This window comes from Rana temporaria, chromosome 13 (genome assembly GCF_905171775.1).
Source record: "Rana temporaria chromosome 13, aRanTem1.1, whole genome shotgun sequence".
Taxonomy (NCBI): Eukaryota; Metazoa; Chordata; class Amphibia; order Anura; family Ranidae; genus Rana; species Rana temporaria.
Window position 1 is genome coordinate 1,663,861 of NC_053501.1, and position 16,831 is coordinate 1,680,691.

A 16,831-nucleotide genomic window follows, 5' to 3' on the forward strand; every position below is an offset into this window, starting at 1 on the left:
GGAGAAACATTCCAGTAATAAAAGGCGGGGCTCGCTCTCTATCCGGATTTGCTGCGCCGGGTTCCAAGGATCAGTTCCGGCTGAAGATTTATACTTGACTCGCGGTGAATAAAACGATGGTATTGTTGGGAAATGACCCAGATATTGTAGAAAAGGACGCGGTGATCTGAGTGCGAAGGTCACGCGGCGTATTGAGGCGTTCAGCTTTTCATTTACACAAAACATCACTTTCTATTCTGAGTGTTGTCGTGTTTCGTGAAAATATTTTGGAATTCAATGGGTACAGATTTGGATTATATTTTAAATAAAAAAAAAAATATCAGAAATGGTTTCTGGTTTTATAGGCCTACAATACAATATATATATATAAAAAAAAAAAAATTCAGAATTTAATAGGAATGTATTTTTTTAACCACTTCAGGATTTGGCAGGCAAATGACCCGGCCACTTTTTTGCGATTCGGCACTGCATCACTTTAACTGACTATTGCGCGGTCGTGCAATGTGGCTCCCACACAAAATGAACGTCCTTTTTTCCCCACAAATAGAGATTTCTTTTGGTGGTATTTGTTCACCTCTGCGGTTTTTATTTTTTGCGCCATAAACAAAAATAGAGCGAAAATTTTGAAAAAAAGCAATATTTTTTCCTTTTTGCTATAATAAATATCCCTACCACCCAAAATAAATAAATAAATCGCAATAAGCGTTGATTTAATCGGTTTGCACAAAAGTTATAGCATCTAGGTAATAGTTTTATGGCATTTTTAATAATATTTTTTTTCTTTTACTAGTAATGGCGGCGATCAGCGATTTTTTTCGTGACTGCGACATTACGGCGGACACAGCGGACACTTTTGACGCCATTTTGGGACCATTGTCCTTTACACAGCGATCAGAGCTATAAAAATGCACCGATTACTGGGTAAATGTCACTGGCAGGGAAGGGGTTAAACACTAGGGGGCGGGGAAGGGGTTAAGTGTGTCCTATGGAGCGATTCTGTTAGGGGGGAGGAGCTACCAGTGACACAACACTGCTCACCGCTCCCGATTTCCTGTTTACACAGGCATCTCCCTGTTCTGCGGCTTCGTGACACGATTGCGGGGATATTGGAGGACATCGAGTCCGCGGGTACAGTTTTGTCGCGCACGCCCATACGGCAGAAACATTTAAAAAAAGGGACGTACTTGTTCGCTTGCCCGTGCCATTCCGCCAACGTAAATGTTCGTGCCGCGGTCAGCAAGTGGTTAATTTTGCATTTACTGCGGTTCACATCTACGCGGCTTCAAAGTCGCAAAATAAATTCGGAAAAATATATGTCAACATGTATTCAATAATATATTCACACATATATTTAAGAATATATTCGTTTTGAAATATATATATCTCCAAAAAAATATTGTAGCAATTCAAATACATGTCGATATATTTTGAGAAAAATTTATTAAGAATGTTTTTTATATATATATTTATATTAAAAAAAAAATTCCTGCCACGTGGGTCACACAATCAAACGCTTTCAGCCGCATTGTGTTCTATTCATTGATCCCGTGGCCGGGAGGATGGAGTGACGGCGCTCTCCCAGAACGGCAATCATTGTCAGCACCGAGGCTCCGCCTCCACTGAATAATCACAGAACGCCTTAGAGCGGGCAAACCGGTTCTGCGGGAGAAAAAAAAAAACTCTGCCCCGTTTTTTTTTTTTTTTTTATACAGGAAAATCAGAGAAAGAAAGAAAACCAATGCTGACCTCCTTCCTGAAAATGCCAGCTGCCTGGCTGTTAAGCCAACTCTCTGGCTTCAGTACAGGGATACCGACCCTGAACATGTATGCAGACAAAGAGTGCTGACCGACAGCTTAAAAAAAAAAAAAGTAATGAAACTAAAGGATCAGCATGACTGCCAGGCAGAGAGCATTTTCATTAGGACAGTAATGGTGGCCAACGCATGTGGAACAGAGAGATTTTAGGATGAAAAACTTGAATAGATTTTTTAGTCCCATCATTGGTGTCAGTGGGATGAATAGTGTCCCATCATTGGTGTCAGTGGGAGGAATAGTGCCCCATCATTGGTGTCAGTGGGAGGAATAGTGTCCCATCATTGGTGTCAGTGGGGGAGGAATAGTGTCCCATCATTGGTGTCAGTGGGGGAGGAATAGTGTCCCATCATTGGTGTCAGTGGGGGAGGAATAGTGTCCCATCATTGGTGTCAGTGGGGGAGGAATAGTGTCCCATCATTGGTGTCAGTGGGGGAGGAATAGTGTCCCATCATTGGTGTCAGTGGGGGAGGAATAGTGTCCCATCATTGGTGTCAGTGGGGGAGGAATAGTGTCCCATCATTGGTGTCAGTGGGGGAGGAATAGTGTCCCATCATTGGTGTCAGTGGGGGAGGAATAGTGTCCCATCAGTGGTGTCAGTGGGGGAGGAATAGTGTCCCATCATTGGTGTCAGTGGGGGAGGAATAGTGTCCCATCATTGGTGTCAATGGGGGGAATAGTGTCCCATCATTGGTGTCAATGGGGGGAATAGTGTCCCATCATTGGTGTCAATGGGGGGAATAGTGTCCCATCATTGGTGTCAATGGGGGGAATAGTGTCCCATCATTGGTGTCAATGGGGGGAATAGTGTCCCATCATTGGTGTCAGTGGAGGGAATAGTGTCTCATCATTGGTGTCAGTGGGGGGAATAGTGTCCCATCATTGGTGTCAGTGGGGGGAATAGTGTCTCATCATTGGTGTCAGTGGGAGGAATAGTGTCCCATCATTGATGTCAGTGGGAGGAATAGTGTCCCATCATTGGTGTCAGTGGGAGGAATAGTGTCCCATCATTGGTGTCAGTGGGAGGAATAGTGTCCCATCATTGGTGTCAGTGGGAGGAATAGTGTCCCATCATTGGTGTCAGTGGGAGGAATAGTGTCCCATCATTGGTGTCCTCCAGACTGACACCCACCAAGGCATTTCGATATTTGCATAACTCCTCCCACTGCTTGCGTCAGGACTGAGGGCTCCAGGGAAGGAAATAAATCAGCAGATTAAACTTCAAGTGGGTTGTAAATGCAGAAGTTTATCTTGGTGCATTGAGACTTTAGTATCACTTTCAGCTTCAAAAAGCAACCTGTAAAAATTCAAGCAATTTTGTTCACCGGGGGACACGGGGAGGCCAATCTCCCCCCAGCGGGGACACGGGGAGGCGAATCTCCCCCAGCGGGGACACGGGGAGGCGAATCTCCCCCCAGCGGGGACACGGGGAGGCGAATCTCCCCCCAGCGGGGACACCGGGAGGCAAATCTCCCCCCAGCGGGGACACCGGGAGGCAAATCTCCCCCCAGCGGGGACACCGGGAGGCAAATCTCCCCCCAGCGGGGACACCGGGAGGCAAATCTCCCCCCCGCGGGGACACCGGGAGGCAAATCTCCCCCCAGCGGGGACACCGGGAGGCAAATCTCCCCCCAGCGGGGACACCGGGAGGCAAATCTCCCCCCAGCGGGGACACCGGGAGGCAAATCTCCCCCCAGCGGGGACACGGGAGGCGAATCTCCCCCCAGCGGGGACACCGGGAGGCGAATCTCCCCCAGCGGGGACACGGGAGGCGAATCTCCCCCAGCGGGGACACCGGGAGGCGAATCTCCCCCAGCGGGGACACCGGGAGGCGAATCTCCCCCAGCGGGGACACCGGGAGGCCAATCTCCCCCAGCGGGGACACGGGGAGGCCAATCTCCCCCAGCGGGGACACGGGGAGGCCAATCTCCCCCCAGCGGGGACACGGGGAGGCCAATCTCCCCCCAGCGGGGACACGGGGGAGGCCAATCTCCCCACAGCGGGGACACGGGGGAGGCCAATCTCCCCACAGCGGGGACACGGGGGAGGCCAATCTCCCCACAGCGGGGACACGGGGGAGGCCAATCTCCCCCCAGCGGGGACACGGGGGAGGCCAATCTCCCCCCAGCGGGGACACGGGGGAGGCCAATCTCCCCCCAGCGGGGACACGGGGAGGCCAATCTCCCCCCAGCGGGGACACGGGGAGGCCAATCTCCCCCCAGCGGGGACACAGGGAGGCCAATCTCCCCCCAGCGGGGACACGGGGAGGCTGAACCTCCCCCAGCGGGGACACGGGGAGGCCAATCTCCCCCCAGTGGGGACACCGGGAGGCCAACCTCCCCCAGCGGGGACACTGACCGCAATAAAAACCTGACAGAGGCTCCAACTCCTCGAAAACGTCTTTTAGCCGCACTTTAGGGCGGATCCCCCCCCCCTCGCGTTTCATGGAACCAAGACGTCTTCTTTGTAGGACACAGAGGCCCATTCATCAGTTTAACAACTTCACAGGAAAGGAGTCCAGAGAGAAGAAAACCTTCAATAATTGGGCGTGTGGAAGGTTTGCGGTTCCTTTCTCCAGCTCCAGAGACTAATTGCTTTATTTTGAGCTTTTCGCAGCCGGCAGGAGTCACCTTGAGCGTCTCAGCGTCGGCCTCGGTGTGTAAAAATAAACCGCTCGACGTGAGGCCCCGGGCCCCTCCGCAGCTCCCATGGAGGGCCAACTGAACTTCTTCCCCCCAAGGCTGCTGGTTCAGATTACGCCATTTGAAGGTTTTAAGCTTCCTAGGCCGGGATTTATCCAATAAAAAAAAAAAACACGAGTCACGTCAAATCCGGAGGAGCGCCACCGCCGTGCCGCCAACGGCCAGAGAAGACGATGGGAGGGCGGCGAGAGAACTAAGCCGGAGATCGGCGAGTGTCCCCCCGGGGGGCTACACGGAGGGACGGCCAACTTCATCTAATGGGATCAACTTCTGTTTTCCCCCCTCGAGGTCTGAGAAATGGGAGAGAAGGAATCGGCACAAAAACGTAAGGGGGGCCAGCGGTCCGCCGAGAAAAACTTCTGGTTTGTGTTTCTGATTGGAGATTTCTGGCAGAGAGAACGCAAATCTCTCCTTAACCATCTCCTAAAAAAATGCTCTATATGAGCGCTTCATACTGCCAATGAGAACTGACGCGTTTCAGCTCTGTGTGCATGAAGAAGCCCAAGAGAAACATCGGGGGATGGGAGGAACTGCAAAACTTACCAAAATTGGGGGATTTACCTAAATTTTCTGTGCACTGGGGAAAGTTCATCCAAAAGACCTCCTAAGAAAGGGAAACCGACAAATCTCAATATATTCAAAGTCCCGATATTTGAGGGACATAGGACATTTCTTCATCATCGGCCTGTCTATGGTGCAAATAGTAATAAAATATCCAAACTTTATAAGAATGGGCGAGCAGATATCAGTGACATCACTGAGAATGCAGCCTATCCAATCACTAGAGAGCGATGACATCACTGAGAATGCAGCCTATCCAATCACTAGAGAGCGGTGACATCACTGAGAATGCAGCCTATCCAATCACTAGAGAGCAGTGACATCACTGAGAATGCAGCCTATCCAATCACTAGAGAGCGGTGACATCACTGAGAATGCAGCCTATCAAATCACTAGAGAGCGATGACATCACTGAGAATGCAGCCTATCCAATCACTAGAGAGCGGTGACATCACTTAGAATGCAGCCTATCCAATCACTAGAGAGCGGTGACATCACTGAGAATGCAGCCTATCCAATCACTAGAGAGCGGTGACATCACTGAGAATGCAGCCTATCCAATCACTAGAGAGCGGTGACATCACTGAGAATGCAGCCTATCCAATCACTAGAGAGCGGTGACAACAAAGAGAATGCAGCCTATCCAATCATTAGAGAGCGGTGACATCACTGAGAATGCAGCCTATCCAATCACTAGAGAGCGGTGACATCACTGAGAATGCAGCCTATCCAATCACTAGAGAGCGATGACATCACTGAGACTGCAGCCTATCCAATTACTAGAGAGCGGTGACATCACTGAGAATGCAGCCTATCCAATCACTAGAGAGCGGTGACATCACTGAGAATGCAGCCTATCCAATCACTAGAGAGCGGTGACATCACTGAGAATGCAGCCTATCCAATCACTAGAGAGCGGTGACATCACTGAGAATGCAGCCTATCCAATCACTAGAGAGCGATGACATCACTGAGAATGCAGCCTATCCAATCACTAGAGAGCGGTGACATCACTGAGAATGCAGCCTATCCAATCACTAGAGAGCGGTGACATCACTGAGAATGCAGCCTATCCAATCACTAGAGAGCGATGACATCACTGAGAATGCAGCCTATCCAATCACTAGAGAGCGGTGACATCACTGAGAATGCAGCCTATCCAATCACTAGAGAGCGATGACATCACTGAGAATGCAGCCTATCCAATCACTAGAGAGCGGTGACATCACTGAGAATGCAGCCTATCCAATCACTAGAGAGCGGTGACATCACTGAGAATGCAGCCTATCCAATCACTAGAGAGCGGTGACATCACTGAGAATGCAGCCTATCCAATCACTAGAGAGCGGTGACATCACCAAGTTTTTTTTTTTAAAGGAAGTAGCATGCAAATCAATCATGAGACATGGCCCCATTGAGATGAATGGGGTAGCATGACAAGTTGCATGGCCAACATGGTAACCCTCTCTGGCTGTATGGTAGCTTATATATATAAAAAAATAAAAGGAATGTGTATATATATTATATATATATTTTTTTTTTCCCCACAGACACATACAGATAGATGCGACTATTCCAGCTAGTGATTGTAACGACTCAAAAAAAAAAAAATGTTTACTCTACAAAATACAGACGTGTTCCTATTCATGTAAACAGAGATAACGGCGCTCATAAATCATTAACCGGATTATTTGGAAATAACGGACACGGCAACACATGGAATAGAGAAAAGCACTCAAATTGTACATTTCTGACACTCAATACAATGTATAATATATATATTCGAATATACAATAAACTCTCACCACCTGCAGCAGGCAAGGGTTCTGCCCCCCCCCCCCCCCCCCCCCCCCCGGGATATTTCTGTCACCCCCTCCAACCAATAGCAATAAATCTGAGAAGATTGCGGACATCACTCTAAACTGTATACCAACCAATCACCACACACCATGATTCCTACACGGCAAATAAAAAGATCAGAGACATTTTTTTTCTTCAAAGATTACATTTTTTGCTACATTTTTTCCCTTTCCATAAAAGGATTTTTTTTTCTATTTTCTTGCCATTTGTTTTGGAATTCTGTCTGTAACTCCACACAGTAATGTGAGGCTTTCTCCCTGGTGTGTAGTGTCTTGCTCGCCCCCCTCCCTTGGACTACAGGAGAGTCAGGACGCCCACTAACACACGGCTCCTTTCTCTATCTGCAACGTAGAGAGCGTCCCGACTCTCCTGTAGTCCAAGGGAGGGGGGCGAGCACGACACTCCACACCAGAGGGAAAGCCTCGCATTACTGTGTGGAGTTACAGACAGAAGAACAGGAAGTGAGGATTTCTCAGAAGGGGGGGGGGGGTGAGGGGTGCGCGTTTCTGCAGCGGCGATACACAGTCATTACTTCAAACGCTAGCGGGGATCAAAAGCACCCTGCTAGCGGCCAAATAGCGCAGCTAAAACTATGGTAAATCGCCGCTTTTTAGCGCCGCTTTACCGATAACGTGGCCAGCTGGCAGTGAGAAATGGCTCTTGAGATAATTCAGCTTCACTCCATGCCCATATAAATATAGCCTAGAGAATGTACACAGACCCCCCTTCAGCACAGCCCCCCCCCCCTTCAGCACATACGGACCCCCCTTCAGCACAGATAGACCCCCCCTTTTTTTTTAGCACAGACACCCCCATTCCCCACAGACCCACCCCCTACAGCACAGATGGAGCCCATTTAAGCACAGATGGACCCCCCTTCAGTACAAACCCCCCCCCCCCCCCTCAGCACAGATGGACCCCCCTTCAGTACAAACCCCCCCCCCCCCCCTTCAGCTAGGTTGGACCCCCCATCCCATTCAGTACCTCAGATCAGCCATCAGCATGGCACAGGCACAGCAGGTTCCCTCCCCCTGTGTACACATAAACACTGGAGGGGGAGGCGGCTTCACTCTGCTCGCTGTGTGTGTGAGATCCGGCCCGGGACCGCTCAGACAGCCCACGGCCGCAAGACTCTTCAACACCTTCTCGATTGCCCCCCTTGCCCTATGGAGCGGACGCCCGTGGGAGGAAGCCGTATATGACGAAAGCACTCAAGCGGCGTGTGGGGGATGTTTCATTACAGCCTTGTAAAGGAAGGTCCAACATTCCCATCCTAACCGGTTCCCTTCAAGGCCAAAAATCGAAATCCTTGCACGTGCACCTGGCAGATAGAGGGGTGCAGACCCAGGGATATGGAGACAAAGGGGCCGCGGGGGATCTACATTTAACAGAAGGCCAAACCCTGCGTCTTCTACACAGAGCGACACCCAGCGTTCTTCCTTAAGGGAAAACACCAAGCTGAAGTGGAAACCTGGCACCCTTCAAAGCCAAAAACGTGAATGACTCCGAGGCAGAAAATTTAATAGAAGTGGAACGCTGAACAAAGAACGAGGTGTTGGGTGAACTCCGAACAAAAAAACTCATTCACGGTGAACAAAACTCCCCCCCCACCCACCTCCCAAAAAAAGACGAGGGCGAGGAAGCAGTAAAATGGGCCCATTCTTCTGCAAATCGGCCCACAGGGGATGGGAAGCAGCCAATGGCTGTAAAGCGGCCACGCCTACCGCAAAAAACACGCAAAACTTACCGAGTTTCTCCACCAGCTTCAGCATCACCCCTCCGATGTGCACTTCGCCCGTCACTCGTAGCGTCACGTCCCGGTTCATGTCCGTCACCAGGATATTCAACTCCCAGGTGCCATCGGCGTAGCAGCCGTCCGGCATACGTATCCCGTCCAGCGCCATATTGGTCATCCTGCGGAGGAAGGAAAAAGGACAGTCCCGTTAGTCACCTGCTCCTAAAAAACACCAACATAGGTTTATAGAGAGACATGAATTATGGGGGCGCTAGGGCTGGGGGGGAAAAAAATAATAAAAATCGATTTAAATTTGAAGCGAGTTTCGAGGGCAAATCGATTCAGAGGGAATCGATATTTTCGTTTTTTTTTCATAGGACCGGCGCTCCGCGGACTAGGCCGAAGCAGAGGCCTCGCCTAAACAAATCCTGCCCGCAGCTTGCCACGGTCCTGGGAAAAGGCCACGAGGCCGGAAGCCGCGGCCTCTTCCCAGGATCGCGGCAAGCAAGATTTTTTTAGGCGAGGCGCGGCTACGGCCTAGTCCGTTGCTTTTACCCAGGATCGCGGCGAGCAAGATTTTTTTTAGGCGAGGCCGTGGCTATGGCCTAGTCCACTGCCTTCTCCCAGGATCGCGTCGGACTAGGCCGAAGCCGCGGCCTCACCTAAAAACTCCTACCGGTGCGGTGTCCATCAGAAAAAAAAAAATCGCCCAGACCTAGGGGGCGCCATCATATTATATTGTTATGTACACTTAGAGGCCGGGAGACAGCGCATCAGAGCAGAGAGGTGTGGGAATCAATCACTAGGACAAGGGGCATCAAATACTTTTTTTTCCCCCTTCACTGTAAATGATAGGCTGCTGTTTTTGTAAGTTTGCCCCACTGACAAAGAAACGATCGGTCTCTATAATTTTATTGGTCGGTTTATTATAACAGTGAGAAAATAACAAAAATATCGAGAAACACACACACAAAAAAAAAAAAAGTTATAAATTAATTTGCATTTTAATGAGTGAAAAGTATTTGACCCCCTATCAGCAGTATTTCTGCCTCCCAGGTGTCTATTATACAGGCAACAAGCTGGGATTAGGAGCACTCTCTCCCTCTCTCTCTCCCTCTCTCTCTCTCTCTCTCTCTCTCTCATAAAACGTGAGTGCTCCTAATCTCAGCTTGTTACCTGTATAGAAGACACCTGTCCACAGAAGCAATCGATCAGATTCCAATCTCTCCACTAAGGCCAAAGATCTGTCCAAGGATGTCGGGGAGAAGATTGGAGATCTACACAAGGCTGGAATGGGCTACTCCCCTTCCTGGCAGGGCCGTCTTACAGAATGGGCACAGACCGGGTGCCCCAAGTGCTAATGGGGCCCCATCAGGCCGGCTCCAATCTAGGGGGATGCAGTACGGAGGTCAGGTGGTAACTGCAGAGCATGGCGCATGCAAGTTACTTTAGCCCGGTAACGTCGCTATGGGGGTGCGGCTGGGGGGGGGGGGTGACGCCTCCAGATAGAAGCTGTAGTCCGTGCCATCTAAATAGCATCACACGGGTCCCTGGGCAATGTAATGCTATGGGGCCCCTACAAGCCCCAATTTACACACCTACTCTCATGAATGAAAGTACAATATTTCAACTTTACAGCGGGTTCCTTGCCACCCGTCCCCTGTCACCAGATTCAGCGTGTCCTTGCCACCGGTTCCTTGTCACTCGGGCCATGCTGGCAGTTGAAATACCGCCGCTCTCTCGTGGCCGGAGTCAGGAGGGGCCGGGTGCAGCTCTGTGGTGGGCATAGTCGGGAGGAGGGGCAGGGTGCCGGTCTCTGAGAGCTGAGAGGTGGCCGCAGGACGGGTGGGTTTTTTTTTGTGCGGGGGCAACATTTTTGTCGCCCCCCCTCCCCATGGCACGTCCCATACCCTAGATACGCCACTGCCTCCAGCCCTCCTCTGGTCCTTCTCCACACCCTTCTTCCCAGCATCAGCATAAGGAAAGGGGGGTGCACTGTGATGTAAGGGAGAGTGGGGGACCCAACTTCTGATGGTGGGGGGGGGGGGGGCTCTTGACATCTAATGTAAGGGGGAGGGGGATACGCTGGACATCTAATCTCACAGATACAACCGACCCTTTTAAGGGCAATCATAATGCTGATGCGGCCCCACCATGAAATTGAGTTTGACACCCCTGATCTAGAGGTTGCTTGGGGGTTCCTTGAGCTGTGACTGATGGTCCCTCCAACTTGGTGGTTCCTCCAGAGCTCCAGGTCCACTGCCACTTGGTAGAGCCAGATGTAGGACACCAATTATCTTTTTATCCGTCTCAGGGTGGCATCTTCCTCACTGCCCAACAATTTAATGGGCAATCCTCCTACTGACCCCAATTAGTGACTTTTAGGTCAGGTCAGGTCCCCCCCCTTAAGATCTGAAAATTATTTCAAGGGTTCCTCTATGGAGAAGGGCTGTGTTCAGGTGCGGACTGACCATTGAGTCACTCGGGCACTGCCTATCCGGGTTGCCAGGCTCAGTAAAACCAGGGACAGTATGTAAAAATCTGTGTTTTTTTTTTACATCTGTCCCCGATATGTCCGAAACCGACATGCTTTTGATGTGAAAATCCCGAGATTTTAGCTGCCCCGCCTCTGCACTGCCTCCTGGTGTGGTGGCCATCTGTAAGCCCGGGGGCCCATAATCTTCTATTGCCCGGGGGCCCCATGAGTTGTCAGTCCGCCCCTGTCTGTGTTGGGGCTTCCAAATTATATGGGCTGCCCGACATGCCAAAAATCCTGCCTGCCACCCAACACGTGTTGCACATTTTACAGCAAATCAATAGTGTGAATGCCCCCGCCCCCCACCCCCCTCCAACAAAAACTAGAAAAATCTGTTTTAGGTAGACATGCACTTTACATAAAAACTCACAAATATTGATACATTGTGAACAAAATCTACAACAAAACTGATACATAATAATAATAATAATAATAATAATAATAATAATAATAATAAGAAATAAAAGCAACACCAGATGGCTGAAAATACATTTTGGTGACAAATAAAATCTCTGCCACTAGAAATAAACTCCTTTAACCCTTCGCTAACCACAAAGTCACAAATGTGACGATCTCAGGGATTCCCACGGCTGCGATTCCCACCCATTCCTCATCCACACCCAGCTCTGCAGACGCGGGGCCCATCGCCGATCCCCGTCATCAGCTGCTACCAAACCCAAGAGTCACGAAAAAACGCAAATCAAGAAATCCGTCGCCCCACCAGAAAAAAATAACAAAGAAAGAGGAAGAAGAGACGCGGTGAAACCTCAGACTCCATAGAAATAAACACAAACAACTCTCACGGGACGCACAGCGCGTCATCGGTCACGAAAATATAATGAGACCAGGGCAGAGTACACAGGAGCGACGGCAGCCAATCTGCTCGCAGCTTTTCTCAATTCCTGGGAGTCCGAACCCAGAAAAATCTATGCGGATTGGCTGCTGCTGCGGGTGACACCACTTTGGTCTTAAAGGGACCTTGTCACCAATTTCAAAAATTGCAGGAAAAAAAAATAAAAAAAATCACAGAAATAATTAGCCATTTAATTTTTTTTTTTTTTATTTAATTTTTTTTTTTTTTTTTTAGGAAGAAAAAATAAAACCATTTAAAATGACTCAATTTTTCTGTGATTTTTTTTTTTTTTTTTTTAATGATTTGCAATGCAACTCTGAACTTGTCAGAGAACCCGGCGCACTATAGAAAGTTCTGCCTAAACGGTTGTCGCTATATAAATTATAAGTAGGGTTAGGGGTTTCCCATTGAAGAATATGGCTAGGACTCAGGAATTTGAACAGGGGCCTCCCCCAAAGGTCAGAAGGTGGGATCCCAGAGGTCAAAGGTCACAGGGCGTGTCTGGTCCCACCCCCACCAAAGTGTACCGCCTACCCCAACTAAGTCGGGGGGAAATGAACAAGTCGGGGGGAGCGTCTCCAGCACAGCCCCCTCCCTCCTTGCATTACACAGCCCGCCCTTCTGGGAATGAGCAATTTACTGTCTGCGTTGGCCCAGCTCCTCTGCCCCTCCCCTCCTTCAGCAAACCAGTGATGGAGAACCTCGGCCCCACCAGATGTTTTGGTACCACATTTCCCATGATGCTCATGCACTCGGCAGTGTAGTGGAGCATCATGGGAAATGTAGTTCCAAAACATCCGGGGTGCCAAGGTTGCCCATCACTGCTATAGGGGGGTCATTTGAGTGGCAGCTCTGAGCCCGCTGACATCACATCCAAGATGGCGGCCCCCAGCAGCAGCCTCAGAGCTTTTGAATGCTATACATAAGGGAGGATTTTACAGCAATGCATTAAATGCACTTATATAATACATTGGGAAGAGAGTAGAAATTAATGTTCTGGTGACAGGTTCTCCAAGTGCCGATACAATACAACCATTACGGGCATTTTGGTAAAGTGGGCCAATGAGAACCGAGAACTTTCCATAGGGCCAGTTTACGGTCTTTCAAACTTTAGGGGGGCCGGACTGTGCCCAGTGCGAGTAAACAATACCCGATCTTGGGTATTAGGGGGAGAAATAGTTGGGGACCAGTGGAAGGAATTATGCCCCCCATGGTGGTGGGGGGGGGACCAGTGGCAGGAATTATGCCCCCATGGTGGGGGGGGACCAGTGGAAGGAATTATGCCCCCATGGTGGGGGGGGGGGGACCAGTGGAAGGAATTATGCCCCCATGGTGGGGGGGGGGACCAGTGGAAGGAATTATGCCCCCATGGTGGGGGGGGGGGACCAGTGGAAGGAATTATGCCCCCATGGTGGGGGGTGGGACCAGTAGAAGGAATTATGCCCCCATGGTGGGGGGTGGGGTACAGTGGAAGGAATTATGCCTCAAGGGCTGGATAAAAGCAAGAAAAGGGCCTCATCTGGCCCCAGGGCCAAAGTTTGGAGACCACTATCCTAAACGATGAACTCTTATTAAATGACAGTAAAAGGTCCCCATAGAACGGGGAGGATTTGGATCAAAATTGTATTTTGTGATCAGTTTATTTTATTATTGGCTGAATGGAGCCCGGCACAGCTGACTGATGATTGGACTTCATGTACAATGGCATTAGAGACCCCCCCCATACAAAAGTCAACGTGAAAGCATGACAACCCCACCCCCCCCCCCACCCCTCCCCCTATGTACACCGGGTCCTTTAATGGTCTATTTTGACAGTTTAGGGCCCTGACCAGCAAAGGCTATGGTCAGTATTAGAAAGTACAGGTCCACTTTTACCACCATTCAGTCCACGCGGCGCGAAACCTGAAGGTCTTACGGTCCATTTGTAACATGTATGACGATCACCTTCGATTAAACTAAAATAAGCGCCTTTTTTCATTTATACTTAAAAATACAATAATAATAAAAAAATTACAGTATATAGGATACATGCAACTGGCTTTTTGACATAAGGGACTTATTGTAAAATGTATTGTTTTTTACCCTGTTGTTATTTGGTTGAATTAAACGAACTATTAAAAAAAAAATAAAAAAAAAATAATGAAATAATAAATATTATATACAAGTAAATAATAATGAAATATATATTATATAAACAAACAAAAACAATATATAAAAAAAAATAAAACAAAAACAAAAGGGGAGCGTTGAAATAAATATTTTCTATATAGGTTTCCGCGACTTAGCGGTCAGTCTTGGGGTTCGGCTCCCCCTTTCATATACTCAACTTTCTCCACCCAATTAAACCGAACATGTGTACATACAACAACAAGCGACAGGAAGTTTAGAGTGTAAGCTCTTCTTCACACTCAATAAAACTCCCTCTGAACAGCCTGCGCCCTATAAAACGCCTAAAAATAACAAAATATCTTAAAGTCGCTCCGTCACCCTGTATCTGGGGGGGGGGGGGGGGGACTACGACTCCCATCTGGCAGAGCATGCCTCCCTCTCTGGATGAAGTTGGCTTGCTGGCTGGACTGTGCAGCTCCTCCTAGCTCAGGGCAGCTTCCTCCCCTCCAAGCCCAGGATGGCTCCCCTCCCCTCTCCTCCAACCCCAGGATGGCTCCCTCTCCTCTCCTCCAAGCCCAGGATGGCTCCCTCTCCTCCCCTCCAAGCCCAGGATGGCTCCCCTCCCCTCTCCTCCAACCCCAGGATGGCTCCCTCTCCTCTCCTCCAAGCCCAGGATGGCTCCCTCTCCTCCCCTCCAAGCCCAGGATGGCTCCCTCTCCTCTCCTCCAAGCCCAGGATGGCTCCCTCTCCTCCCCTCCAAGCCCAGGATGGCTCCCTCTCCTCTCCTCCAAGCCCAGGATGGCTCCCTCTCCTCCAAGCCCAGGATGGCTCCCTCTCCCCCCCTTCAAGCTCAGGATGGCTCCCTCTCCTCTCCTCCAAGCCCAGGATGGCTCCCTCTCCTCTCCTCCAAGCCCAGGATGGCTCCCTCTCCTCTCCTCCAAGCCCAGGATGGCTCCCTCTCCTCTCCTCCAAGCCCAGGATGGCTCCCTCTCCTCTCCTCCAAGCCCAGGATGGCTCCCTCTCCTCCAAGCCCAGGATGGCTCCCTCTCCCCCCCTCCAAGCTCAGGATGGCTCCCTCTCCTCCAAGCCCAGGATGGCTCCCTCTCCTCTCCTCCAAGCCCAGGATGGCTCCCTCTCCTCTCCTCCAAGCCCAGGATGGCTCCCTCTCCTCTCCTCCAAGCCCAGGATGGCTCCCTCTCCTCTCCTCCAAGCCCAGGATGGCTCCCTCTCCTCTCCTCCAAGCCCAGGATGGCTCCCTCTCCTCTCTCTGCAGCCAGCCAGGCACATCATCATCCATTGTGCTCCTCACATCCTCCTCTCTGGGAATCTCTTCACCTGTTTCCAATCCCAACCAACAAAACCGGTCTGTCTGCTTGCTGGCTGCAATAGAACTTTTCATACAGAGGGATGGGGGGGGGGGGGGGGGGGGTAATAGAGCATGGGGCTGGGATGGAGGGGGGTAATAAATGCATGCACCCCCCACCCCACACACACACTTACCTCTCTGCTTGCACAGTGGTCACCCAGGCTGGACAATGAAGAGGAGGACAGGGGCAGGCTGTGTGCCTCAGATAATGGAGTCCCCCTGGCTGAGCTCTCCAGGCTGGGATCACGTCACTGCTTCTCAATCTGCTGCAGTCACTCCCCCTCCTCTCCTCTCCCTGCTTTCTCTCCCTGCTCTCCTCTTTTCTCCTCTCTTCTCCTCTCCTCTATTCTCACAACCGCTAACTGAGCAGCAGCCTGGAGGAGGGGCAGCGAGCCTCAGAGGGGAGCACAGGAGGAGGAAAACTTTTCAGGGTCCAGCAAAGTGAGGGAAGTTCGGAGGAGTCTTCAGACTCTTCTCTGCCCTTTTATGGAAGTGAATAAAAAGCCAGGATTGGAGCCAACATCCGGGCCTCTGAGTGCTGGGATTGGGGGATGGAGGAGCTCTGCTCTCCCCTTCTCCCTCTAGGAAGGAAGCAAAGCAATGCAGACCGCTAATCCAGCCACACTCCTTCCTTTCCCCCGTCCAATCAGAGCAGCCGGAGGATGCGAGTCGCCGACTTTGGCAGCGCAGCTCAGCTGTCAATCACCGGCGGTGACGTCACCCGTCCCGATCTGCGGGGACTCTTCCGATACATTGTAACCGGCGGGGCTGTGGATGGATAAGAGATAATAGTATACTGTGTATAATCAATGTATCATATAATCAATGTATACTATAATCAATGTATACTATAATCAATGTATCATATAATCAATGTATACTATAATCAATGTATCCTATAATCAATGTATCCTATAATCAATGTATCATATAATCAATGTATACTATAATCAATGTATCCTATAATCAATGTATCCTATAATCAATGTATCCTATAATCAATGTATCATATAATCAATGTATCATATAATCAATGTATCATATAATCAATGTATCATATAATCAATGTATACTATTTATAATCAATGTATCATATAATCAATGTATACTATTTATAATCAATGTATCATATAATCAATGTATACTATGTATAATCAATATGTTATATAATCTATGTATAATCAATGTATAGTATGTATAATCAATGTATCATATAGTAAATGTATCCTATAATAAATGTATACTATGTATAATAAATGTATCATATAAATGACAATAAATAATCATGTTGTAAGGC

The 16,831-nt window shown here is 49.5% G+C and overlaps 1 protein-coding gene across 1 annotated transcript in view; it reads right to left on the reverse strand.

Moving 5' to 3' along the window:
* FERMT2 (FERM domain containing kindlin 2) overlaps positions 1-16,157 on the reverse strand; it is a gene marked incomplete in the record, with an annotated part of 56,856 nt that extends 40,699 nt beyond the window's left edge. The window contains 2 exon segments of the mRNA XM_040333710.1: positions 8,683-8,849; positions 15,669-16,157. Of these exon segments, the coding sequence (XP_040189644.1) occupies positions 8,683-8,848 (166 nt within the window).
* Between the last annotated feature and the right edge of the window lie 674 nt (positions 16,158-16,831).